Consider the following 25,860-nt stretch of genomic DNA (forward strand, 5'->3'; position numbering starts at 1 on the left):
CATTCTCGACTAGAGAGATACCGAGGTTGCTCCGTTTAGGATGTCACTGGGGGGAAAGGCTCGAGATGAGGAACCAAACTACCACATTCTCTTTCTGCCAGACATGACAACAAAGTCTGTTGTGAAGTGTATTGATTTTCTATTGGTTTATTAAAGGTTTAAGTTTTTTCACTATGCACAACTAGGCCGGAGTATTTATGCACAGGTTTACCCAGTGTTAATCCGACTGAGGACAGATTCTCCACAACAAAGTCTTTATCGTTAGTACAAGTCCCACAACAATGGCTGAGTCAAGGCATGACAAGACAAGACAGGGGTTTAGGATTCTTGAGTCAGTAATGACAAAAAAGAGTTGAGATGGAGTAACTCTTTGTTTGGTCAAGAAAGCACTACTTTGACCAAGGCTGTTATGCTGTCGCCTGGCATCAGATGGCTGCAAAAGGCATTTCATTTAGAGTGTTCCTATTCGCACCATAACAATTTCCTAACTTGCACATGAAAATTTAATGCCCCACATACCACGAAGTGATTGAACCAATCACACATGCCTAAATTAACAAAAGCCCATCCAATCAAGTAGTCGTACTAGCCCCACTTTACAACATCCCTTTCCTCCTCAATTCAAGAAAGTCTACTGCGGGCCTCTTGCGCTGAGTGTTGTATGTAGCCTCCTTCCCTCCCTCTGCCTTCTGTGGGCCTCCTGTGATATCTCTTGTGGTGCCATCTTTGGTGATATCGCAGTGTCATTTGCCGTGTTTCCGTCTTTCCTTTGCCTTGAATTGTCTCCATATCCTGCTGATCCATCGCCGGAAAGCTATCACCTTCCTCCCATTGACTTAGTTGGCGCCATGTTGAGGCAGTTGTATGGCGGTAGCTTTGGTCGGGAATCGACTGCATAACAGGGGATGGTTATGACTTTCGTAGACAGACTGAGACACTTAATTCATCTTCACTAAAGGCTGCAGTGTCAAGTTTGGTCCCACTTTAAAAAGAAATATGACTATTTTATTGGGTAGATTATTGTCAAATTAGCCATGTACTTGGTAGTATGTGGGGCATTAGATTTTCATGTGCGAGTAGGAAATTGTTATGGTGCGAATAGGAACACTCTTCATTTAATCTCGGTCAGCCATTGAAACAAATAGAAAAGTTTATCTGAGAAGAGGGAAGGAATGTTGTGGAGAATCTATCTAGTTACTGAAAACTACTAACTTGGGAGACCTAAGTGTCGTGTGTAACCTCGGGACATTGTTTAGCCGGTAAATCTCCATAATAACGAAATCTCGGCCAATTGGAAAATCTCACAGCTTCTGAAGAATCAGCTATTATTCGATATATTCACGACCGAAACTCGCAATAACTTCCCTCCTATGATATCTGATGTAGAATATATAGTCAAAAACCTAGTTGCAGTTTATTTTCGAAGGGCCCTAAGAGCAAGAAATGTGTTAGCCTCTTTTCTCAATTGTGGCATGTTTGTTAGTTAATAAGTAGTTGATTAGATGTGAAGAGGAGCGACTGGGACATTTTTGGGGCACTCACTTGGTCATCATACACATTTATCAAAAAGAAATCATCATATGAAAGGAGGCATTTTGTGGCCTTCAGAGCCCTTGCCAAAAGTCAGACCACTCAATACACAGGATGAGATGACAAACATAGCAGTTGCTCTTCCATCTCTTCTAACCTTTTTTGCCAAACTTCTGAAAAAAGCATTTCCTTCGCCTACTTTGCCTATTCTTGTCCATCTGCCTCCTTTAACAAATGCCAGAAAAATAGGATATAATTCACACCAAGGCTCCTTTCCTTTCTCTTTCTTTCATAGCCCCCAAAATAAGCAAATGTCCCACAAATGCCTTACTCACTCTTTCTTCCACTTAATTAACTCTTAATCACTAAACATGTCTCAGTTCAACCAGGAGGCCAATATCCTTCTTGCTCTCCAAGCTTTGGAAAACGACGCATCATTAAGCGTCCAATGTGCCGCATCGACCTACAATGTCTGCAGAAAAAAGCTAGGTCACCGCCATAAAGGCATCCCGTCTCAATGCAATACTCTAGGCAATGCACGCAAACTACTTGATCCAGAGGAGGATAGCATTATTCGGTTAATTCTCGACTTAGAATCGCGAGGATTTTCTCCACGACTTCAAACTATTGAAAAAATAGCCAATCGACTGCTTGCTGACCGCAACGAACCACCTGTTGGCAGGTCCTGGGCCGGCAATTTTGTTAGGCGACACCCTGTCATTCAGACACACGTTTTTCATAAACACGACTCTCAGAGTGCCAAATGCGATGATACTGCCATTGTTAGCAGTTGGTTTGAGCTCGTAGAGCATCAAATCACAGAATTTGGCATCCTTCCTTCTGACATCTACAACTATGGTGAGACCAGCTTTGTCATAGGCTGCATTTCCAGTGGACTAGTTTTTACCACTGCTGGAAGGCGTAAGAAGGCCAGGTCGGTAAAATCTAGAAATATGGAATGGGCCACAGCTGTCCAGGCCGTCAACTCTCAAGGCTGGGTTGTCTCCCCGTTCATTGTGGTCGCTGGCCAGGACCAACTCGCCAGGTGGCGCGAAGACAGCAGGTTCCCAGCTGACTGGGCTATTTCCGCAACTCGAAATGGCTGGGTTGATCGCGAAACAAGTCTTAAATGGCTAACTCATTTTGATCAGCATACAAAGACCCAGAAACGTGGTCGTTATCGCCTTCTGATCCTTGATCGCGATGAAGGCCATTACCCAGGTGACTTCGAGACTTATTGTAGGGAAAACGATATCATTACACTATGTACACCTCCTAACTTGTCCCATTTGCTTCAACCTCTCAATGTTGGGTGCCATGGGCTACTCGAAAAATCGTACAGTCAAGAGATAGAGTATCTTGCCAAATGCTCTACAACCCGCATTACAAAGCCCGACTTCCTTTCAGCCTTTCATGCTGCCCAAAAAGTAGCCTTGTCGGAGGTCGTTATCAAGGAAGCGTTTAGAGAGGCTGGGCTTGCTCCATGGGACCCTGAAGCTGTTATATCTAAACTGGATACGCAGCCCCAGACTTTAACCTCTATGGAAGAAGAGGCGAGCCTCCCAAACCCATTGGTCTCAGCAACACCAGGGGATTTTCTCGGGGTTATCTCGCAGTTGGAACACCTTGAAAAAGAAATTGGAAGAGATCAAAACAGCTTCCCAGCTTCAATTCTTGAAGCACTGAAGTCACTTGCCAACGAAACAAATGCCATTGAACATGAGATTGCATTGATGAGGTCCGAGTTCGAAGACCTTCGACAGGCCAGCGAGACATTTTTTGAGCAAGACAGAGGAGAAAGAGAGCCCTCGCAGAATAGAGAGGATATGACTGTAGAAGAAGAAAGTGAAGGAACGGATCAAGTGGATATTGATAGGCAGATATGGGCTGAATTGTCACGACGTTGAAGTCAGGCACAGGTGGCAAAATCAAAGGAAAGTGTGGAAAAAACCAGGACATTATGCAGCAACATGCTAGGCAATTACCAAGGCCTCTAGAAAATAGTATAACTAACCTTTTCTTAATAACGTATATGATAAGCAAGCGACGCAGATAAGTGAGTGACACACTTTTATGAACCCTCTGAATTAAATTCACAATAGAAACACCACAATCTATCTAATCAATTAAAATTAATCACTATACCATTCTCTATTGACCTCAATTGTCTCCTGACAGGCCCTTGCATTATTTCTGGTCTTGCTGCAAATACTACACTGCCAAACCTTTGCTCCTTGTGACCTTCTGTGACTACCTCTTGAGGATTCAGCTACTACCTGTGCATCAATATCTATCTGATCAATTGATTGTAATGCTTCCCCTATAGTCACAGGACCTTCTTTTTACATCCTAGTCCTTTTTCCCCTCTGGCGTTGTCCTACTCTCTTATCCTCTTGTTCAAGTTGTCGAACCCTTTCCTGTAGAACGGCCATCTCACGCTTAATAATGGTTTTTGCCTACTCATAACGCTTCAAAGCTTGACTTATTGACTCCAGGGAGCTGCTCTTATGATTTCTAATCCTTCCTTGCAGATAATTAGAATGCGATTGGGTCTCTAGCACTGTCTTTAGGGTCCTGGCAGTCCAAGGGGTCGATGGTATCGTGACCTCTACAGGAGGCGTCGGAGTCTGTAGCTGCACATCAAGCTTCAAGATGACAGAAGGATGAGAAATCATGAGAGCAGCTCCCTGGAGTCAATAAGTCAAGCTTTGAAGCATTATGAGTAGGCAAAAACCATTATTAAGTGTGAGATGGTCTTACTACAGGAAAGTGTTCAACAACTTGAAGAAGAGAATAAGACAGTACAGCAGCATGAGAGGGTGAAAAGGTCTGAGATATAGAAAGAAGGGCCTTGAACTATAGGGGAATCATCACAATCAATTGATCAGATAGATATTGATGTACAGGTAAGAGTTGAATCCTCGAGAGGTGGTCGCAAACAGTCACAAGGAGCAAATATTTGGCAGTGTAGTATTTGCAGCAAGACCAGAAATAATGCAAGGGCCTGTCAGGAGGCTATCGAGGTCAACAGAGAATGGTATAGTGATTAATTTTAATTGATTAGATAGATTGTGGTGTTTCTATTGCGAATTCAATTCAGAGGGTTCATAAAAGTGCGTCGCTCACTTATCTGCGTCGCTCACTTATCATATACGTTAAATCAATCCTCTATCTAACAGGTTATGAGCCTAGTGCACTAAACCCAAGTGCACATTGCTATTTCACTTACACAACTACACCTCTAGTACTACAGCTACTACCATGATGAGTAGTGTAGTACAGATGAGAGTTACACTCAATGGAGCCAGCCAACTGGCTTGAATGGAAGGTAGAGCTGCTGAAGCTCCTCAACACAGAAGGACTTATTCATATAGTCCTAAACTCAGATGCAGAGGAACTACTATCCTCTGATGAGACATTGAAAACAGCCCACATCATGGTCATAGGGCTGAAAAGAAACTGGGCCCAACAGGCCAATTGGTGTCAGGTGCCAGCTGTAGTATTTGAAATGCTGTGAGAAGAATCAAGTCAGTTCTTGGGCACTAAGAAGAAGGAGGCAGTCAATGCCATCCTCAATCCCACTGTAGATCTTGTTCACTATAACTCTTGTAGATATATAAACTAGATAGACCCTCCCTCTGTTACCTGAATGTTGCTCACCAAGCAACGTCCTCGTCTCCTGTTCCTGGTACCTGTTACCATTCTGAATATACTGATCTTCCTGTCCTTGTCTTCTGTCCTGGTATCTGTTACTGTCCTGAATATCCTGTCCTGCCTGTCCTCATCATTGTCTACCTGTCCTACCTGTCCTGTCTTTGAACTGTTGTGCCAGTCTGATAGAGCCTTCCTGCCTGTCCATGACATTATGTTGCTTCCACCCATAAACACTTACAAGATGTCTGCCCGCCCGAACCCCCCGTCCTCGCCTGTGTGGGTGTTACGCCTGCGTCTATGATACGGCAGTGGTAGCCCTGCAGCTATTGACCACAGTAAACAAGCGCTATAATCACTCACGTTGATGCATACAGATACGTGAGTCCCGTATGAACGCTATCCTAAAAATGTATGTCGATTCTTATAATTCTCAAAGCTTGATGAAGAAGGAAGCAAACTCTGTGACGTAAGTCTATCTCAGAGCGGGGTCAGGGTCAGATTGTCATGTGACCCTGAACCCTAAAACCTACACTGGTGCTTCGTTTGAATACTTCGACTCCCTATTTTCATACGCTGATGAAACAGAAAACGAGATTGCCACCCCGAACCACACGTTAGCTACTGAGACTGCTAACCTCACTGCCACTCTTCAAGCAGCTCGGGGCCAGCTCGAGTATGTGCAAAACGAGTTGAAAGAGGCCCAGGGCGAGCTTTACCAGGCTCGCCTCAATGAGCAAAGGGCTCTTGACAAACTCCAGTTAGCCATACCACCCCCTGCTGCCCCTGTCTCTGCCTCTGTTCCTGCTCCTGTCCCCACGTCTGTTCCTGCCCATGCCCCGGCCCCTTCCGCGGCCGAACAATTCACGATGACTCGTACTGTCCAGCTCTCTCAACAACTGCCCCTCCACTAGACCCGGACGCCACGGACCTGTCCCATCAACGCCGCGCCTCCTGCCGAGAAAAGGGTGAATGCTACCGTTGCGGAATAAAGGGCCACCTAGTGGGCCAGTGCCCACAACCCGATAACCGACAGCTCCGCTCGGCTGCACTGTCCCCTTTCTCTACTGCCGCGACGCCCCAGGTCTCCCTCCTGCTCCCACCACCGCCGTGACTCCTTCTCGTCCTTCCACTCGGACTGCCTCAGTGATGGACCAAAAAAAGGAGCTTGCCTGGAATAAGCCGCCCCCAGGTGGAACCTCCCGGCGCAATCCCGAACCAGACTATTCGTATCTCGGCCGCTGCTGTACATGGTCTTCCAATTGAGGAAGAATACAATCAGTGGTCAGATCTTATGATCCTCCCTGTGGAACTGTCTCTTCAAGACCGTTCCTTCCCGACATATGCCCTCACTGACTGTGGTGCAGAAGGAAAAGCCTTCGTCGATGCCACCTGGGTATCTCTGCACCGAATTCCGACCCACCCCCTCCGCTCTCCATTTGGAATCGAAGTATTCGATGGAAGAGAAACCGAAGCTGGAAAATGTACCCATTATGTCCGTGCCCGCCTCCGCATAAATGATCACTGTCAGAAGAATGTTTTGTTCTTTGTCACCCAGCTCGCTCATTACCCCATTGTCTTGGGTATGCCTTGGCTAAAGCAACATGATCCAACTGTCCGCTTCGCTGATCACTCAATCACTTTTGATAGTGAATACTGCCGAAACCACTGCAACGTTCCCGGTAAGCCCGAGAAGCTTCGAGCCTTACACAACGTCCCCCACAAGGATCGACCCAGTAACCTGCCCCCACGACCCTTGGCCCTTCGCAACCTGAACATTGTCCCAATCTCGAAGGAAGGTGCCACTGCCTACTCCCGCCGGTCTGCCTGTCGACTGTTCGTGACGACACTGGAAGAAATCGATCGAATCCTGAACCGCCCTGACTCCCCGGACTCTGCAAGTCCCCGGGAACCTGAACCCTTTTCCCTGCCTGCCGAATTGTCAGATTTCACCGATGTTTTCTCCCCTCGCGAGGCGCAAAAACTACCACCACACCGACCCATGGATCACCATATCCCCCTGGTGGAAGGTGCGAAACTGCCTTTCGGGCCCCTGTACTCCATGTCCCGAGACGAAATGAAAGCCCTCGTGAATGGCTTGATGAAAATCTCCAGAAAGGTTTTATCCGTCCCAGCTCCTCGCATGTTGCCTCTCCCGTTCTGTTCGTGAAGAAGGCTGATGGAGGACTGCGTTTCTGTGTTGATTATCGCGCCTTGAACGCCGTGACCATCAAAGACCGATACCCGCTGCCCCTAGTCAAGGAAACTCTGAACAATCTGCATGGAATGCGCTACTTTTCCAAGATTGATATCATCTCTGCTTTCAACAACCTCCGTATGACTGCTGGAGAAGAATACCTGACTGCCTTCCGCACGCGTTTTGGCCTCTTGGAGAGCCTGGTCATGCCGTTTGGACTTACGGGAGCCCCGTCCTCCTTCCAACGATACATCAACTCTTCCCTGCGAGAATATCTCGACATGTTTTGCACGGCGTATTTGGACGACATCCTGATTTACAGTCGTACCTGTGAAGAACACACTGAACACATCCGTGCAGTCCTCAAACGCCTCTGCGCCGCTGGATTATACCTCCAGGCTCCTAAGTGCGAGTTCTACTGCACTGAAACCAAGTTCCTAGGCTTGATCGTCGGCCGTGATGGCATTCGTATGGACCCAGCCAAGGTCGCAACAGCGCGTAATTGGCCTACCCCGAAATCCCTGACAGACACCCAAGTCTTCCTCGGCTTCGGTAACTTTTACCGCCGCTTCATTCGCGACTTCTCTAGCTTGGTCGCCCCGTTGACACGCTTGACGAAGAAAGATGTCCCTTTTGTGTGGGATTCCACCTGCGAATCAGCGTTCCGAACTCTGAAAGACCACTTCTCCTCTGCCCCCGTCCTGAAATGGAAGGTGCCCCTTCGCCTGTGAAGGTCATCACCAACCACCGAAATCTGGAGTACTTCATGTCTACGAAGCAACTCAACCGCCGTCAGGCCCGGTGGTCTGAATTCCTGTCCAGATTCAACTTCCACATCGTTTACCGCCCAGGTAAGCTAAGTGTGAAGCCTGATTCGCTCACGCGCCAGTCAGAAGACTTACCCAAGGAGGGTGATGACTATCTTCTGCACCAGAGCCAAACTGTTCTGAAGAATCACAACCTACCACCTGATGCTAGCCGCCAGACTGTGTAGGTTTTAGGGTTCAGGGTCACATGACAATCGGACCCTGACCCCGCTCTGAGATAGACTTACGTCACAGAGTTTGCTTCCTTCTTCATCAAGCTTTGAGAATTATAAGAATCGACATACATTATTAGGATAGCTATTCATACGAGACTCACGTATTTATATGCATCAAGGTGAGTGATTATAGCGCTTGTTTACTGTGGTCAATAGTCGCAGGGTTACAACTGCCGTATCATAGACGCAGGCGTAACACCCACAACTCACCTGAACCAGATCGTCCAGCCGACGAATCTGCAAGAACTCTTCCGCGCCGCATATGATTCTGACCCTGTACCCTGTGCTGCCCTGGCAGTGATCCTGAACCCTGAAACGAGCCGCCTGCTGACACTCACCCTGACCAAGTGCTCAGAGCGCGAAGGCTACCTGTACGTACAAGACCACTTGTATGTTCCTGAAAGCGATGCACTAAAAGCAGAGCTCCTCCGTCTGTACCATGACTCTCCTGTCTCGGGGCACCCAGGTCGTTCCAAAACCTACGACCTCCTGTTCCGGGAATACTACTGGCCTGGCATGGCAAGGTACATTGCCTACTGGGTTCACCAGTGCCATACCTACCGCCGCACGACACCCTTCCATGATGGCCAGAAAGGCCTGCTTCGCCCACTGCCAATTCCTGAGAGAGCATGGCGTGATATATCTGTTGATTTTATCACCTACCTGCCCAAGAGCAATGGCTACAATGCCATCCTTGTGATTGTAGACTGTCTGACCAAGATGCATCATCTGATTCCCTGTCACAGCAACTGTAACGCCGAAGACACTACCTGTCTGTACCTGAAGAATGTCTGGAAGTTGTATGGCCTTCCATCGACTATCGTCTTGGACTGAGGACCTCAATTCATTACTGAATTTTGGAGGTGCCTGTCTCAGTCCTTGAGAATTGAACCTACCCTGTCCTCTGCCCACCACCCTGAAACTGATGGTCAAACTGAGAGAATGAATTTGGTCTTGGAACAATATCTACGTGTGTACATAGCATATCTACAGATGATTGGGAAGATTGGTTGCCACTAGCTGAGTTCTCTGGCAATGCGCACTACTCTGAAACCACCAATATTTCCCCTTTCTTTGCGAACTACGGATTCCAACCCCAGATGGGATTCGAGCCAATCTCTGACCTGCCTGATTCCGCCCAGTCCCGAGACACTGCCGCCTTTGCTGCCCGAATGGAAGAGATAACAGAACTGACCCGTTCCGAAATGGCAATGGCCCAAAACTTCCATGAGGAGCAGGCAAATCAGCACCGCCAACCACCCCACCAGTTCCAAGTTGATGACAAAGTCTGGCTTGACACCTGGACGATTCAAACTGCCTGGCCTCAGAAGAAGCTAAACTGGAAGAACTTGGGACCGTTCTGCATCTGCAAGATCATAAGCCCATACGCTTACAAACTTGAGTTGCCTGCCTCTATGAGGATACATCCTGTTTTCCACGTGTCCAAGCTCCGATACGCTGGCACCTCTGACCCTATCCCTGGACAAGTTCATCCACCTCCACCTCACGTTGAAGTGGCTGGACAAACTGAGTATGAAGTCGAAGAAGTCTTGAACTCCTTCTGGGAACGCCACGGCCGTGGACGCCGCCCCCGCCTGAAATATATTGTTCGTTGGACTGGCTATGATGACCCAACAACTGAACCCGCTGAATACCTGGAAAATGCGAAGCAGCTAGTGGAGAACTACCACCTCCGTTACCCTGACAAGCCCGGCCCCTAGGTGAACCCTCCTGGTTACCCTCTCGGCATCGACGGAGCTCTGCCGTAGGGAGGGGGTACTGTCACAGTACGCTAGCGTCTTCCGCATAACTGTCACAGTACACTAGTGTTCCTGCATAATGTAACAGCACGCTAGCATAACCACCGTCCGTCATGGCATGATACTGTATTCTGCATGACCACCGTTTCTGCATGACCACTGTTTTCACGCTACTTTAGCATTCCCTGCATGACCACTGTCCTGCTTGATGCTGGAGCCTTGCTCACCACTACCAGCCTCACACCCCACTGTAGATCTTGTTCACTATATCTCTTGTAGATATATAAACTAGATAGAACCTCCCTCTGTTACCTGAATGTTGCTCACCAAGCAACGTCCTCGTCTCCTGTTCCTGGTATTGTAAGGCTTCACGAGATACAAGAAGATTCAATTGTATAACAGCTCTGTATTGAAGAAGAACTCGATAAGTTCTAAAAGAAACTAAAGGGAGCTATGCTAACGACGGTGGTCGAGCGGTTTATATGTACGTTGGGAAATATGCACTTTGGTAGAGGGACTAGAGGAAGACGCTAGGAAGACGCTAGGAGAAGGGGCTAGAGAGAAAAAGTGGCTTTTGGTGCATCGTATGGTTTCCTGGGTGAGGGCAAGGCCTGAACCATACATGATCCGTAGATCATTACAGGTATCTGTTACCATCCTGAATATCCTGTCCCACCTGTCCTGTCTTTGAACTGTTGTGCCAGTCTCATAGAGCCTTCCTGCCTGTCTGCGACACCTCTAAGATACTGGGGGACTGTCGGAATAATCTACTGAATTCAGTAGATTATTCCGACACTGATCAGTTCTCGGTAGAGTTCTGAACAGCAAGGTTACGGAATTCCGGAAAAAGACAACCTTCAAAGAAAATTTTCAACAACGACCCCGCATCAAACCCCCCCCCCCCCCCGACAAGATCCCCCGGAGAATGAGCGACGAAAGCAACCAAGGAAGCCCCGACACACGCTCAGCCATTATAAGTCAACTGTCCCGTCGATGAGTGGACTGACGAGATGATGAAGCAGTACGATCACATCTCACGGGTTTACACAGGGAACAGCGCACTGCAGGAGCGTCTCACCAAGGAGAAGATCCCTCGGGACCTGTGGAATGTGAGGCAGTGGATCCTGGACGCCGAGACACAGGGTGCTCGTCCTACCCAAGAACGAGCGGTCCGTGTTGCACAGCCCAAGCAAGGAAATGTGACAAAGGGGACGCAGGACGTGCGCGAGGAGTACAGGCAGGAGAGCGCCACGATGGCGGACAAGGTCGAAAGAGGCGCGACCAATCGCGTGAGGGAAGACGCTGACGCAATGCTGGAGCAGAAGATCAACTTGGGTGTGTTGCAGGAGAAGACCGAGGTCAGGGACTTCGCTCACCTTGAGTACCGTACCCCGTCGTTGCACAGCAATGCCTACGAGACTGAGCAGCGGAAGATCCTCATTCTGCTGGAAAAGACCTGGCCCAAGGAGGAGCAATTCTCTGGCGCGATGGACTCGGTGAGCCTCTGGCATCGCCTCCGGGTATTTCTTCACAAGTGCAGACAGTTTGGCTTAGACGAGCACTACCCGCATGATGCACTACCCTCCATGATGGCTGCGGGCCCTGCGCGCGACCTCTGTCGGGAGCTGGTCATCACGACAGATGCGACAGACTGGAGGTCGGTGATGATCCAGATGGAGCATAGGTTCGAGAATGCAGGGATGAAGCTGGCGCGTGACAACCGCTGGCTGCAGTACTCTCTGGATGAGTTCATCCGCGATAAGGGTGACGGCAGGCCGTTGCATGAGATCGTCTTTGCATTCTACGAGTGGCTGGAGAGGGGACAGCTGTCTCTCTCCCCCACCTACCAAGGACATGACGCCCTGCGCGATAGACTCCTGGGCAACCTGCGGCAGCATCACGCCACGGCCAGGGAGTCGAGTCGCTACGGCTACTCCAACATGACCGCATTGGACATAGCAATTCATGTGTGCGACGCCCTCAGGGCTGATCTGCAGGCGGCGAACGTGGAGAGAAGGGGGCAGCAGCTGGTGCAGCGTGGTTCGGCTTTCGCGAACAGGCCAATGAGCGTGGAGGATGTCGATGCTCACGTGGAGCAACTCCTGGTGGACAGGAGGTTCAGCAAGCCCAAGCTCTATGGGCGGCGAGCACTTCGCAAATGCTTTATCTGCCAGAAGGAAGGCCACTTCATGAACAGACACACGAAGGCCGAAAGAGACAGACACATGGCAGAGTGGCGCACCAAGAAGCCCTCTGGCCCGGCACACGTATATGCCATGGACGCCTTCGACATGGAGTATGGAAGTTTCCATGGGTGCGCGGAAGAGGAGGAGGAGTTTGGCCCAGACCAGACCACGGAGACCTATGTGACGTGGGTAGATGGCAACGGGCGCGAGACTTTGGACGCGCTGGACGACAACAAAGTCCACCATTGGCTGGTCGGCGCTTCGGCTCCACGGGGCATGAGCCATGCCCAGCGGGAGCCCGCGGCCAAGGATGGATCTCGCTACTCTTCTGACGAGTTCATGGGCTTGATCATCGATACCGGAGCTGCAAAGGTGTCGACGGCAGGCATCGGTCAGTTCAAGGTGCTCCAAGCGTTGAAACCGGAGCTGGCACTTGATACAGCAACCAAGGGCCACATCAAGGTGCGCTTCGGCATGGGCCAGGCGTCCAGCCTGGGAACGACTGTGATCGACACCGGTGTGGGGTCGGTCACTTTCTACGTGATGGATGCTGACACCCCCTTCCTTCTGTCACTGGCCGACCTCGACAGGCTTGGCGCGTTCTTCAACAACACGAAGAACAAGCTTGTCAAAGGCGCCGTCCACGTGAATGTCTTTCGTCGGTTCGGACATGCTTTTCTGCATCTTCCTGAGATGCCCCAGGGGAACGGGAGGGATGACGGCAGAGAAGGCGACTCGTTCTTCGCGGAACAGGAACTCCGTCGACTGCATCGTCGCTTCGGCCACCCGTCAGTGTCAAAGCTGCACGCGCTTCTGCGCAAGGCCGAGCTGGGTGACACGACGACACATGAGGACCTGAAGAAGATCCAGGACTTCTGTCATCAATGCCAGACACACGAGGGACCACCCAAGAGATTCCGATTCAAGATCCATGGCGACGATCCCGCATTCAACAGCGTGATCTATGTGGACGTCGGCTACATGGACACTGGGATCTCGGAGGATGGGGAGAGCCACAGGAGGATGCCTTTCCTACATGTGGTGGATGAGGCGACCGGATTCTCGGCTGCGAGATGGCTGAGCAGCATGACAGCAAAGCACTGTTGGGACATGCTTCGCGAGTGCTGGATTGACACCTACCAAGGACCACCGGATGTCATCGTACACGACCAGGGCACGTCCTTCACAGGTGCTGAGTTCTCAGACCAGGCGAGGCTTCTTGGCACTGTGACCAAGGGAGTCGCTACGGAAGCTCACCACAGAATAGGCAAGGTTGAGAGAGCCCATGCCATGCTGAAAAGGGCATTCAGCGTGATGACAAAGGAGAACAGCGGAGTGGACCGAGCGCTCAACCTCCAGATGGCGGTCAAGGCAGTCAACGATACGAGCGGCCCGGAAGGTCTCGTGCCCACGATGCTGGTGTTTGGCGCCTATCCACGGCTGACATCCGCCAGCACTCCTTCGCCCTCCATGACAAAGAGGGCCAGGGCAATCAAGATGGCCATGGCGGAACTGGAACGCTTCAAGAGCAACAGACAGGTCACTGAGGCTCTTGCTACGAGGAACGGTCCAGATCCGGAGATTCCAGCCATCGGCGCCCAGGTACTGACGTGGAGAGAGAATGCTGGCAATGGCGTACCAGGATGGTGTGGGCCGTTCACGGTCGTGAGCACGGACGCCAGCACGGTTGTGGTTGACAACGGCAACGGGATGACAACAATGGCGAGGTCGTCAGTCAAGCCGTACAACCTTGACACTGAGGTTGAGACGGCGCCACAGCCACCGAGGCGAGGCAGAGGCAGACCGAGACGTGCAGCGGCAGCGTACGCCGCTATCACAACGGCCACCGGCGGTGAGATCTGGATTGCGGGGACACCAGAGGAGGAAGACAATGGCACTTTCCCATCCTCATCTGCGTCGGCTCTGGCACCAGATTTCATACATTCACGACAGACGGAAGTGAATGGTTTGCTGGAGAAAGGTGTGTTCGAAATCGTGACGAGAGAGTCAGTGCCTCCCCGCACTAGACTGTTCAAAGCACGATTTGTCGATGAGGTCAAGCACGCAGGAACGGCTCAAGCGATCGAGAAGTCACGGCTCGTGGTCTCCGGCCACTCGGACGCCGACAAATCGACAGTGCTGACCCAGGCACCAACGATCCAGCGAATGAGCCAGAGAGCACTGATCTCGGTGGGAGCATGCCGGCTCGAGGGCGGCAAGGTGAGGTTCCTCATGAGGGACATCAGTCAGGCCTACGTCCAATCCCTGTCCAAGCTTGCGAGAGCATTCTACCTCGACCCGAAGAAGGAGGTCAGGGACATCCTTGGCATTGGTGTGGAGAAGGTGTTGAGGGTGCTCAAACCGTTATACGGAATCGCGGAAGCGGGCAACCACTGGTTCGCGACTTACAGCAAGCACCACATCGAGAAGCTGAAGATGAGGCCCTCCACATACGACAGCTGCTTGATGATGAGTACCGTGGACGGTGAGTGTGGGATGGTCGGCCTGCAGACAGATGACACTCTGATTCTGTCTGATGACAACTTCGCCCAGCGTGAAGCAGCAGCCCTGAAGGAGGCGGGATTCCTGGCTAAGAATCGCGAGGAGCTTTCCAAATCCCATGGGCTGAAGTTCAACGGCGGCCTGTTGTCGATGATGGACGACGGCAGTCTTTATCTTTCCCAAGAGCGCCAAGTGATGAACATTGACACCATCGACAACACACCCAAGGTCAACCGGGGCTCACGTGGCAAGATTTCCGAACCACTGACCTGCAGAGAGCAATACGTGGCCCAGAGAGCTCGTGGGGCATATGTCGCGTCTGTCTGCCAACCCGAGGCGTCTTTTGATATGTCAACGGCGGCACAGCATACCAATCCTGACGAAGAGCAAGTCAAGGCCCTGAACCTGCGCTTGCAATGGCAGAAGGACAATGCAGGCCGAGGCCTCAGGTATGTCAAGCTGGACGAAGACACGCTGCGCATCATGTGCTTCACCGACGCGGCCTTCGCCAACAACAATGACTTCACCTCGCAGATCGGCTATGTGATTGCATTGGCCGACAAGGAGGGCAAGGCAAACATTGTGCACTGGTCGTCAACCAAGTGCAAGCGGGTGACAAGGAGCGTGTTGGCGGCAGAGCTATACGCGCTGGTGCATGGATTTGACGTCGCAGCATGTCAGAACATGACTAAGCAGACATGGAGGAAAGGACACGTGACTGTAAACCCAAGTATCTATATCTCATAGTCGAAGTACTCAGGGGTGGACGAAGGAGAGAGGGAAGAATCAATACAAGCAATTCTACAACACAGCATGCCTGAAGGCCACATACGACGAGATCTACAAGCGCAAGGTGCCTCTGGTATTGTGCACAGATTCGAAGTCAATCTTCGACGCAATCACGCGGCTCGGGACGACCACCGAAAAACGACTGATGATCGACATCCAGCTAATACGCCAGGCGTATAAACGCCGCGAGGTGGCAGAGCTAAAATGGATCGCTGGTGGTGAGAACCCAGCGGACCAGATGACCAAGGTGCAGGCTAAGGCCTGCGACGCGCTCACGAGGTTGATTGACACCAACCGGATCAGCGCTACCGAGCAGATGAGTGTGGAGCGCCCTCCAGAGGGAGGCGCCTAGACCTCATGGACTGTACTTGGTGCAACTGGGTGTTGGATCCTCATGCGTTTTTACCATTCAGCTCACTCACGCCCTATGGGGTCTTCTTTTTCCTCCTTCCGACATGAAGGACTTGACCAGGTACTCGATGCAGATGGCATGCTTACCTCACCTGTGGGATAAGGGGGCCAAGTGGTCCTTATTCTACATGTACACTCTATACGCATCACAGAGGATCTGGGGCCAAGTGGTTCTGATCTTACATGAGTGTTTGACTTTTCTGGTTTCTGTTTTTTTTCTTTACGCGCTTGTGTTTCGTTTTTCCACTGATGAACAACGACTCAAATTCCTTTCCCTGATCTTTATCCTTTTTCTCTTGTTTTGGCTCACTTTACATGCAAGACAGCAGAAGGGCATCTCGACTTTTAAAGAATGCCCAGTGTTGGATAAATGTTGGATAAACTACATGGAGGATGGGTATTGTGGGGAATTTGCCTTCGGTCGGGTTAACCCTGGGTAAACCCGAGCCTGAATACTTCAGCTTAGTTGTCCATGACGGAAGAACTTAACACCTTAGAGAATGAATAGAAAACAAGCTTCACCATAACGATCAATCTGTATACCAGCACGGTTCCACGTGCGGTTGTACAGGATCACGAGTGACTTCTAAAAGTGATAATATCTGAATTCAGTAGATTATTCCGACAGGGACATAATTAATGCTGAGGTGGACCATCAGGTGGCACAGGCACCACCTCAGGCACACCATACAGCTATGACCACATCTCAGGCAGCACCAAGGAAGAAGAAGAAGACAGGAAACTGCTTCACCTGCCTTCAACCAGGCCATAAGTGAGTGGACTGCCTGCTCTTTGCCCAGTTCATGCAGTTCCAGCAGAGTGAGTTGCCCTAAGCCTCTATGATTGTTGACAGTGGTGTGACCTATCACATGAGCAAGTCACTGACACACTTTCAAAAACAGACCTATAAAGTAGGGAGAGGGGCAATTCAAACCACAACTGAAGGAACTGAATGGGTAGGCCAGGTGAAGTAGATGTAGCAGATAGTACCAACAGGAAACTGGTTGTCCCCAATGTTTTACATGTCCCAGAACTCAATGATGACCTACTCTCAGTGTCAAAACTGTGTGACCAAGGACTCACTGGGAATGTCGACGTGGAGAAATTCACTTTCCAAGATAGCTCAGGAAAGGCAGTCCTTGAAGCTAAAAGAGATGCTGGTTGGTACAGAATCCAACCCCTGAACATGACCCAGGAAAGACCAATTGGGAAAACGAGGGCATACTTGGTAGAGACTACAACAGAACAACAACAGAACAACAACAAGAAGACAGTGATAAAGTGCCTGAAATAGACACAGATGAAGAGACATTGGTTCCACACAACCACGGTTTCTCTCATGGAAAGTTCACACATCTGGCAGAGGGATCCATCAAAGATATCTGCAAACAGGCCAGTGCTCACCCTCCCATAACAATGGCAAAATGTCATACATGCTCATAAACTAAAATGACAAAATAAATGCTGAAGACAAGTCAACATACACCCTCACATTCCCTAGAACTTGTCTATGTAGACATCACAGGAAAATTTGGCTCACCAGCCCTTGACAAGTCACTCTATTCTCTAGTTATCATTGACACATACTCAAGCATATGCTAGGTGTATGGACTGTGAACTTGTAATGAGGCACCACAGGTGCTGTGTGATTGGTGGGCAGAGGCTGAGAACAGATGTAGACAAAGACTAGGAGCCATAAGAATAGACAATGCCCCTGAGCTGGTCCAACTGTCTTCCCAGTGGCAGAAAACCGATGGTGTGATACAATAACTCACAGTCCTATATAGCTCTTGGCAAAATGGCAAGGCAGAATGCTTTCCATTGTAGTCTGGAGGAAGGCACACAAGCACTTCTGAAGGGATCCAAGCTCCCAACATGCTTTTGGCTACTGGCAATGGAGACAACATGCTATGTGCTCATTATGAAGACCTACAGTACCATCAATCACATATACCTATAGGGATGTGAAGCCTTCACATATCTAGACTCCTCATCACTGCTAGTTCAAACATGAAAAGACAAAATAATGGATGCAGTGAGATGGGCTGTGTTTATAGGATACTGCCAAGACACCACCAAGATATAGCATTTCTAGGCTCTAGACATCAAAAGAATCATCATAGCCTCAATTGTAGATTAGTATGATGAGACACTAGTAGGAGTGGCAGGAGTTGACCTCAACATTCCATCAGACATCCCCATCCTATTCAACACACCCCCAGCCAGGAGACCAGTTGGATGTCCAAGGGGAGCTAGGGGAGCTGGGGGAGCTATGGAAACAGTACAGGACAAACAAACTGAATAAGCACAATCCCAAGCACCTATCAAAGACACCACAATGCTGGACCCTGAGGATGACTTGATGGTTCACCCACTGATCAATGAGGATCCTGACACTGAGATGCAACCTGCCCTGACTGAGGTAGCACAGGAGCAGATAATAGAGAATACACCAGCTGGAAAGGGCATAGATACCAAATTGTGACCTGTTCCTGTCATGACTACATAGGCACCAGAGGTCCCACTGATAGATACTGAAGAAGAGGTCAAAGGCACTGTCATGTCTGAAGAAACAGCTCAGAGATTGGAAGAGTTGTCAAGCCAGAAAGCTGGCAAACGCCACATGCACAAAGAACCAATCAAGTCAACCAAGGTGCTCAAAACGGCCTGTGTGATGCTAGCTGGGCTTGATCAATCTAGGTTGAAGGAGCACATCCCTGTCCCGAGAACCTACCAGGATGCTGTCAATGACCCAGATTGGGGGGAGATGTGGTGGAGAGGAGAGCTCACCAAAATATCCTCTGAAGTCATGGCCAACCTACAATGTGACAATGAAGGAGCAGTTGCACTGGTGTAATCAAAGGGTGGTCTAGGGTGAGTCAAGCATATTGATGTGCACTACCACAGCTTGTAAGACCTCACTAAACAAAACAAGATAAATGTACAGCATGTGGGGACTGCATACATGGTGGCAGATGGACTGATGAAACCACTAGCCAAGATTCAGCACATGGGGTTCATCACAATGCTAGGGATGGAGTCTCGAGATGAGCTCTGGGGGAGTGTTGAAAGTAGAGTGTAGGTTTTAGGGTTCATGGTCACATGACAATCTGACCCTGACCCCGCTCTGAGATAGACTTGCGAAGCGCCAGCTTCAGAAGTCTGTCACAGAGTTTGGCTTCCTTCTTCATGAAGCTTTGAGAATTATAAGAATCGACATACATTTTTAGGATAGCTATTCATACGAGACTCATGTATCTATATGCATCAACGTGAGTGATTATAGCGCTTGTTTACTGTGATCAATAGCTGCAGGGTTACAACTGCCGTATCATAGACGCAGGCGTAACACCCACAACTGGAAAGTTCCAGCAAGTCCCAGAAGAGTGGAGAACTGTGGCGTCAAGAGGCGTCACATCTAGGCACCCACCCTGGGGTGCAGATATAAAAGGGGCTGAAATCCCTCAACTGGAGAGTACTTGAGAGGGAGAATAATGAACAACCTTTTCTTAATAAATCAATCCTTTATCTAACAGTATTAATAATAGAATGTGTTATGGTACCATGTTTTGCGTCACTTGGCACTAAAAAAGCGTCACCTTGGCTTACAAAACCCCGCGCTTTATTTGATGACTGGCTTGGGATTTTTATATTCAGTTTGTGTGACCAAAATCAACGCTTCATCATACTGAGTTCGAACAAATACCCTGTTTCTCCTTACATATTGCCCCCAACGTTGGTATCCTCGTCACATACTTGAATCAAAATGAAGGCCTATGTTTATGACGACGTCGAAGTAATGCCCTGCACCCTCTTATGTCCGGAATAAGTTAAGATTTGCTAACAAATATACAGGGAGACCAGCGTTTGCCTCATGACTCCGGCAAGGCCGTAAGTGTTGAGGACCTAGCTGCCCTTGGTGTCCTTTACTACCATTATGACAGCATAGACAAAGTAAACAGCCTGGCGCTTGAGCGTAACTACAAGAATCGCGACGAGGTGTTTGTGTCGCCCGAGAAGATGGGCTCTGTGTATGAGGAAAAGGTCAAGACCTTCTTCCTCGAACATCTTCATGAAGACGAAGAAATTCGCTACATCCGTGGTGGCCAAGGCTATTTCGATGTCCGCAACTGCGGTGATGAATGGGTTCGAATTCTCCTTGAAAAGGTAACAAACGAAAATATGCAACACACGACTGCGCAGCGAGACTACAAGCCACAGCTACATACCCCCAGACTAACTAGCAGCTTCCACCATAGGATGACCTTATTATTCTCCCCGCCGGTATCTACCACCGGTTCACTACCGATGAGTCTAACGTAAGTCTACCAATTATGATCCAATCTTCTCCATATTGAAAACCCTGATATTAAAATGGCCGATAGTATGTTCATGCCATGAGATTATTCAAAGACGAACCCAAGTGGATAGCACTCAATCGGGACGCCACGCTAGAAAACAATCCGTTTCGTCAAGGATATGTGAAGGAGTTTCTTGTTTCAACTGAATAAACCTGTAGGCAATATCAACGATATTGTGCAGTAGGTTTGGGGGTCGTCAAACACAGGACACTTGTGTAAAAAAATTTACAATACTTAGGGTTATTTAGCAAAAGACCAAAAATATAGTGACAACATGACGTAAGTTACAAGTGAGCGCCTAATCCAAGTGAGTGCCCAATTTTTTTACCATCTACATTGTAGATTCTTTTATAAAAAAGCAATAACGTACAGGATAAGCATGTGCACCAAACAAGTATGCACACCAAAAATCAAACAACTTTGCTTTCTTCCATTTGATCAATCAATTCTCAACCATTAAATATGCCCCATGTTGGATGAATGTTGGATAAACTACATGGAGGATGGGTATTGTGGGGAATTTGCCTTTGGTCGGGTTAACCCTGGGTAAACCCTGGGTAAACCCGAGCCTGAATACTTCAGCTTAGTTGTCCATGATGGAAGAACTTAACACCTTAGAGAAAGAATAGAAAGTAAGCTTCACCATAACGATCAATCTGTATACCAGCACGGTTCCACGTGCGGTTGTACAGGATCCCGAGTGACTTCTCAAGTGATAAAATCTGAATTCAGTAGATTGTCCCGACACCCCAACTAAATAATGAGGGTAATATAATTTTTGCTCTCCAAGCCCATCAAAATGACTGAAAATTAAGTCTCTGACAGGCTGCAAAGACATACCAAATGGGCTATTATAAGTTATGTCACTGTCACAATGGTATTCAGTCTCAGCATGACTGGATCCCCAAATCACAAAAACTATCTGATCTGGAAGAGGAGACTATTGTACAGTTCATTATTGACCTGGATTCGTGAGGATTTCCTCTGTGACTTTGTGATGTTGAAGAAATGGCTAATAGACTCCTCACTGACTGCAACACATCACCTGTTGGTAAGCACTGGGCTTTCAACTTCATCAAGCGACAACCAAACCTCAAGATGCGATTTAATCATAGATACAACTATCAAAGAGCCAAATGCGAAGATCCTACTATTATTCACAGTTGGTCCAGTGGTCAAGGAAGGTCAGGGCTAGTGAGTGAAAGGCACTGTAGGACATGTGGCAGAACTGGTCATAATGCAAGAACATGTCAGATAGTTTCTACAATATCTGCAGAAGAACATATGTAAATTCAATGATGCGTTGTTCATTCAAACTATCTAGATTCTAAACAGGAAAGTGGTAGGGAAGTACATGACCCTAACAACAACCAGAAGGATCCTTGTGCAGGGTCTGTCAGCTGACCAGTCATGTGACACCACACTGGTCTCGAGGACTGACAGAATGCCGGCCTCTTACACTCCCCCCATTCGGGAGCATCGAGCCAACAGAACCCACTGCATTAACTACCTAATTTGCTGCCAAGTCAGCCTCACAACCGACTCCCCCCATTCCACACGCAGATTCAAACGGCAGCTGGCTCAGCTGTCTCGTTCTTCTTCTTGTCGGCAAGGTGGTTGGCGTGCGTAAATGTCCTCCTTCAAGATGCCATACAAGAAGGCAGCGACAATGTCAAGTTGACGCAGTACCCAATCCATGAGAACTGCCAACGCTAACAGCATACGCCAACTGTCAGCGCCAGAGGTAAAGGCTTTGGTCTCGGCATAATCAAGCCCGAGGCGCTGCATGAAGCCACGCGCCACCAATCTAGCCTTCTTCTTTACCTCTTCAAGCTGAGCACCCAACTTGCGTTGAAGTACCCACTTCAAGTCGATAGCACGTTTGCCCTTTGGCAACTGCTCGACAAACGCCAGCACATCCATCTGAATCAGCTGGTCGATTTCAACAGCAATGGCGTCTTGCCAGGCGCCAGCCTCGCGACCATCCATGGCGGCCTTCAGTGTCGGAAAGACATGAGGGATGAGGGTCTTGCTGTAGAATCTTCTTGGTACTACGCTTCACTGCGTATACCTCACACACGTGGTCAGCGTAGTCGGTCATCCAAGATGCCAACTCAGCCTCCTCACTGTCGTGATCGATTATCGCCAGGACCTCATCGTGGGTCATAGGCAGCAACGGTCGTGCCTTTGGCGGGCGCCCTCGGCGCTCTGAATTCTCCACAGGAGAAAAGTCTTGCATTCCACTGACATCACCGAGTGTCGTCAACTCGGCACTTGCACCTCCCTTGTTGGTGCTCTCAGCTGGCATCTCCAGCTGGATGTCCTAATGGATGCCTGCGTGTCAACCAGGTGACCACGCTCGTCAGTCTCAACTGACAACTTCTTGGACTTACGCCAAACACCCTTTGGCCAAGATCTCATGACGTCAACGTCGTCATTCGACAGGTCTTCAAAGATGTGTAAGCTATTTGACGTGACAACCTGCTTACGCTCCTTCACCCACACGCGGTAAAGGTGATGGCCACTGTAGCCTACCAAAATGCCTTCTTCACCCTTGGCCTGCAACTTACTCGTGCGTAATTGCAGCAGCTTCGCGTCTGGTATACGCACCACGCACCGCGAGCCCAACGTGCGTAGATGACCAATGTCATGCAAATACGGGGTTGCGTGCAAGGCAACGTGCCAACGTGCCAAAGGGGACATGCCAGTCTCAACACTGACCACCACATTGTGTAGGTAGGCCACTGACTTGGCAATTTCGGGCCACAATGCCAACGGAATGTTCCGGTGAATCATTAGCGTACGCATACGCACCAACATAGCCTTGACAGTCCTCTCACTGCGGCCATTCTGGGCCGGTGAGTACGTCGGGGAAGTTCGAATGTCAGCCCCGACCGAACGCACAAAAACAGTCAACTCCTGAATGTTGACATATGTGCCATTGTCGACAGTGATTCTCTTCAACTGTCCACCAGTCTGGTTGCGGTACCACTTTAACTGGTCAGTGATGCACCGATTGCAATCACCCTTGTAACTGAACGAGCCGGCGTAAATACGCCCTGAGTACTCGTCCAACATGACAACCAGCCAACGCTGCTGTCCAATCCCCTCCTATTTGACCTTTGTCACATCCGCATGGACAAATTGGCCGGGGAACTGAGCCAAATCAGTCCACCGATCCTTCGGCTGGAAAGTTTTGGTCTTCTACAACTCACACGAAATGCATGGGTTGTCAGGGTCCACGAGCTTCTTCACGGGGATAAGACTCCCCTCACTGGCCTCAATAGTCTTCTTCAAGGCTTCAAAATGAGGGTGCCCAAGCCGCTGGTGCAGGAGGCGCGACAGCTGAAGCTCATTCACTAGCCGCGCAGCACTTTTGCCGCCAACTCAGCATGCTCACCCGTCACGAAAGTCGTGTCCCCCTCCTTCTGTATGACATTCATCTTGACAAGCACGTCGCGGGCCTCGGTGTTGATTTTGCCACTCGGCTCCGCAGGCCAAGGCACACCGTTGAGGTATAGGTAAAACCCCCGCTCGTGGACATCTAGCTTAGCCATGTGCTTGCCATGCCTGTCCACCAGGCCTTTCTTGTCAATGGACCCCCCTTTCCGGTAGAAGTCCAATCCACTGATGATGTTGATGTCAAATTGGGGCACCAAGGCAACATTTGTAAGTCGAATGTCCGCAAACGTGCCATCCCTGCACAGCAACTGCACAGCAACAGTGCCCCTCAACAGAAAACGCACCACGCCACCTCCAGTGGTGATGCTACCACCCTTGGCACCCACAGGCGCCAGAGTGCCTGGCACAAACCATTTCAGGTCATTGCAAATGTGCAGCGTTGACCCCGTGTCAAACAGCCACTCATTTCGCATGTTGTGCCCCTTGACAGTGTACGCGTGCCCGCTTGACTCGTGGTTCAGCACCTTCAGTGCCAGTGCTTGGCCATCGGCCCAAGTCACCTTCTCAACACCACAGTCCGTTACCGAGCGTTCCATGTCACCCGCAACCACTGACTCCTCCTGCTGAAACACAGTGTGAATCAGCTCGGCAGCACCGGGCTCCGCGTCATCGTCTTCAACACACGCTGTGAACATCAGCGTGTTAACCTTGTCAACTGGCAAGGTTCTGGTGCTTGCAGGCAGCACATCAGTGCCAACTTCTTTCTGCACAGAAACCTTCACCGCAGGTGCCACATACCAAGTGTTGTTGTCAACTTGGAGTGGCCCCTTGCTAACGGCCATCAGCATTTGGCCTTGCCCACCTGCCTCGGCAGGTGCAGCACCATCAGTTGTATGCGCCTGCCCTTGGGTCTTTGCAGGGCGCAACTCGGGGTGCCGACCCCGCACTTGGCCTCGCCTCACGGTGGCCCTTCTTCTTGCAGTGCCGACAGATGATGTCTCTGTCCGTGTTGTCGCCTCTGGGTGCACCACCCTTGCCGCCTCCTCCGGCAGCTTGGCCAGCGGGCTTACCCGCTGGCTTACCCTTGCTGTACTAGGCGCCGCAGTTATCAAGTAATTCGATTCGATTTAGTGGTGTAGCTCCACCAGGCTCATAAGCTGCAAATTCAAATATGCGTTGTTCATTCAAACTATCTAGATTCTTGACAGAAAAGGGGTAGGGAAGTACATAACCCTAACAACAACCAGAAGGATCCTTGTGCAGGGTCTGTCAACTGACCAGTCATGTGACACCACACTGGTCTCGAGGACTCACAGAATGCCGGCCTCTTGCTGTTAAAATTGGTCCTAATTTTTTAGGTAACTATTAAGTTGGAAAATATTTCTTTTCCCTCTCTCTACTCATGTAACTCCTTTTTTCCAAGGATAAGAACCCAGTCTTATCTATTTACCCGAACTTTCTCCGGGGCACTCGTGGACGTTTTCTCAACACTTACAACATAGCACTTGGTTTCTGTAGAAATTGGTCCTTATTTTATTATTTTAAAGTAGATAAAAAGTTTTACTAATGTAAGTTACAAGTGAGCGCCTAATCCAAGTGAGTGCCTAATTTCTTTCCCACCTACATTCACAATTCTTTCATAAAAACACAATAAAGCATCTTATTGAGTAAAATTGATTTTTATTCTCTTCTTTAGATGTCTTGACACCAATCTAACATGTTCTTGAGTTATGACCAGCCTTACTTAATCTTCCACACTGCCTTTTCCTTGCCAGCTCTGACCTTCCCTAACCACCACTTCTTGATAGTTCAGCCATCACCTGCACATTAACATCTTTCTGATCAATTTCATCTCTTCCCTCACCTGCAGTGACCTTTCCTCCATCTGATAACCAGGTCCTTTTTGCTCCACACTGCTTACTAACAGTCATGTTTGCCTGTCAAAGCATCTGGTTCTCAGACTTCAATAAGGCATTCCAATGCATTATTTCCATTATTCCCTTTGAAAATGACCTAAGTGTCTCATGAA

General features: G+C 49.4%; 5 protein-coding genes across 5 annotated transcripts; 4 read left to right on the forward strand and 1 right to left on the reverse strand.

Annotated features, from left to right (window-relative positions):
• Nucleotides 1-1,901: 1,901 nt before the first annotated feature.
• HOO65_050281 (uncharacterized protein) lies at nt 1,902-3,437 on the forward strand (the record flags this gene model as incomplete). Its single annotated transcript, XM_071000836.1, has 1 exon — nt 1,902-3,437. One exon carries the CDS (start codon nt 1,902-1,904, stop codon nt 3,435-3,437), a length of 1,536 nt encoding a protein of 511 aa, XP_070858340.1.
• Nucleotides 3,438-5,425: 1,988 nt separating this feature from the next.
• On the forward strand, nt 5,426-10,141 carry HOO65_050282 (Retrotransposable element Tf2 155 kDa protein type 1; the record flags this gene model as incomplete). Its single annotated transcript, XM_071003083.1, has 8 exons — nt 5,426-5,460; nt 5,666-6,001; nt 6,364-7,211; nt 7,301-8,091; nt 8,157-8,368; nt 8,503-8,539; nt 8,577-9,220; nt 9,403-10,141. The coding sequence occupies 8 exons, from the start codon at nt 5,426-5,428 to the stop codon at nt 10,139-10,141; spliced, it is 3,642 nt and encodes a 1,213-aa protein (XP_070858341.1).
• Nucleotides 10,142-11,190: 1,049 nt separating this feature from the next.
• On the forward strand, nt 11,191-16,009 carry HOO65_050283 (Integrase; the record flags this gene model as incomplete). Its single annotated transcript, XM_071003081.1, has 2 exons — nt 11,191-15,544; nt 15,600-16,009. 2 exons carry the CDS (start codon nt 11,191-11,193, stop codon nt 16,007-16,009), a joined length of 4,764 nt encoding a protein of 1,587 aa, XP_070858342.1.
• Nucleotides 16,010-19,834: 3,825 nt separating this feature from the next.
• On the forward strand, nt 19,835-20,613 carry HOO65_050284 (Acireductone dioxygenase; the record flags this gene model as incomplete). The annotated part of the gene is made up of 5 exons (XM_071003510.1): nt 19,835-19,864; nt 19,924-20,235; nt 20,328-20,387; nt 20,454-20,538; nt 20,588-20,613. The coding sequence occupies 5 exons, from the start codon at nt 19,835-19,837 to the stop codon at nt 20,611-20,613; spliced, it is 513 nt and encodes a 170-aa protein (XP_070858343.1).
• A 1,397-nt stretch (nt 20,614-22,010) lies between these two features.
• Nucleotides 22,011-25,762, reverse strand: HOO65_050285 (Copia protease; the record flags this gene model as incomplete). Its single annotated transcript, XM_071003116.1, has 10 exons — nt 22,011-22,461; nt 22,508-22,730; nt 22,823-23,488; nt 23,645-23,788; nt 23,830-24,735; nt 24,794-24,923; nt 25,064-25,097; nt 25,146-25,162; nt 25,327-25,343; nt 25,753-25,762. 10 exons carry the CDS (start codon nt 25,760-25,762, stop codon nt 22,011-22,013), a joined length of 2,598 nt encoding a protein of 865 aa, XP_070858344.1.
• Between the last annotated feature and the right edge of the window lie 98 nt (nt 25,763-25,860).

The sequence above is a fragment of the Ceratocystis lukuohia genome (genome assembly GCF_044167205.1).
Source record: "Ceratocystis lukuohia strain C4212 chromosome Unknown Supercontig5_pilon, whole genome shotgun sequence".
NCBI lineage: Eukaryota > Fungi > Ascomycota > Sordariomycetes > Microascales > Ceratocystidaceae > Ceratocystis > Ceratocystis lukuohia.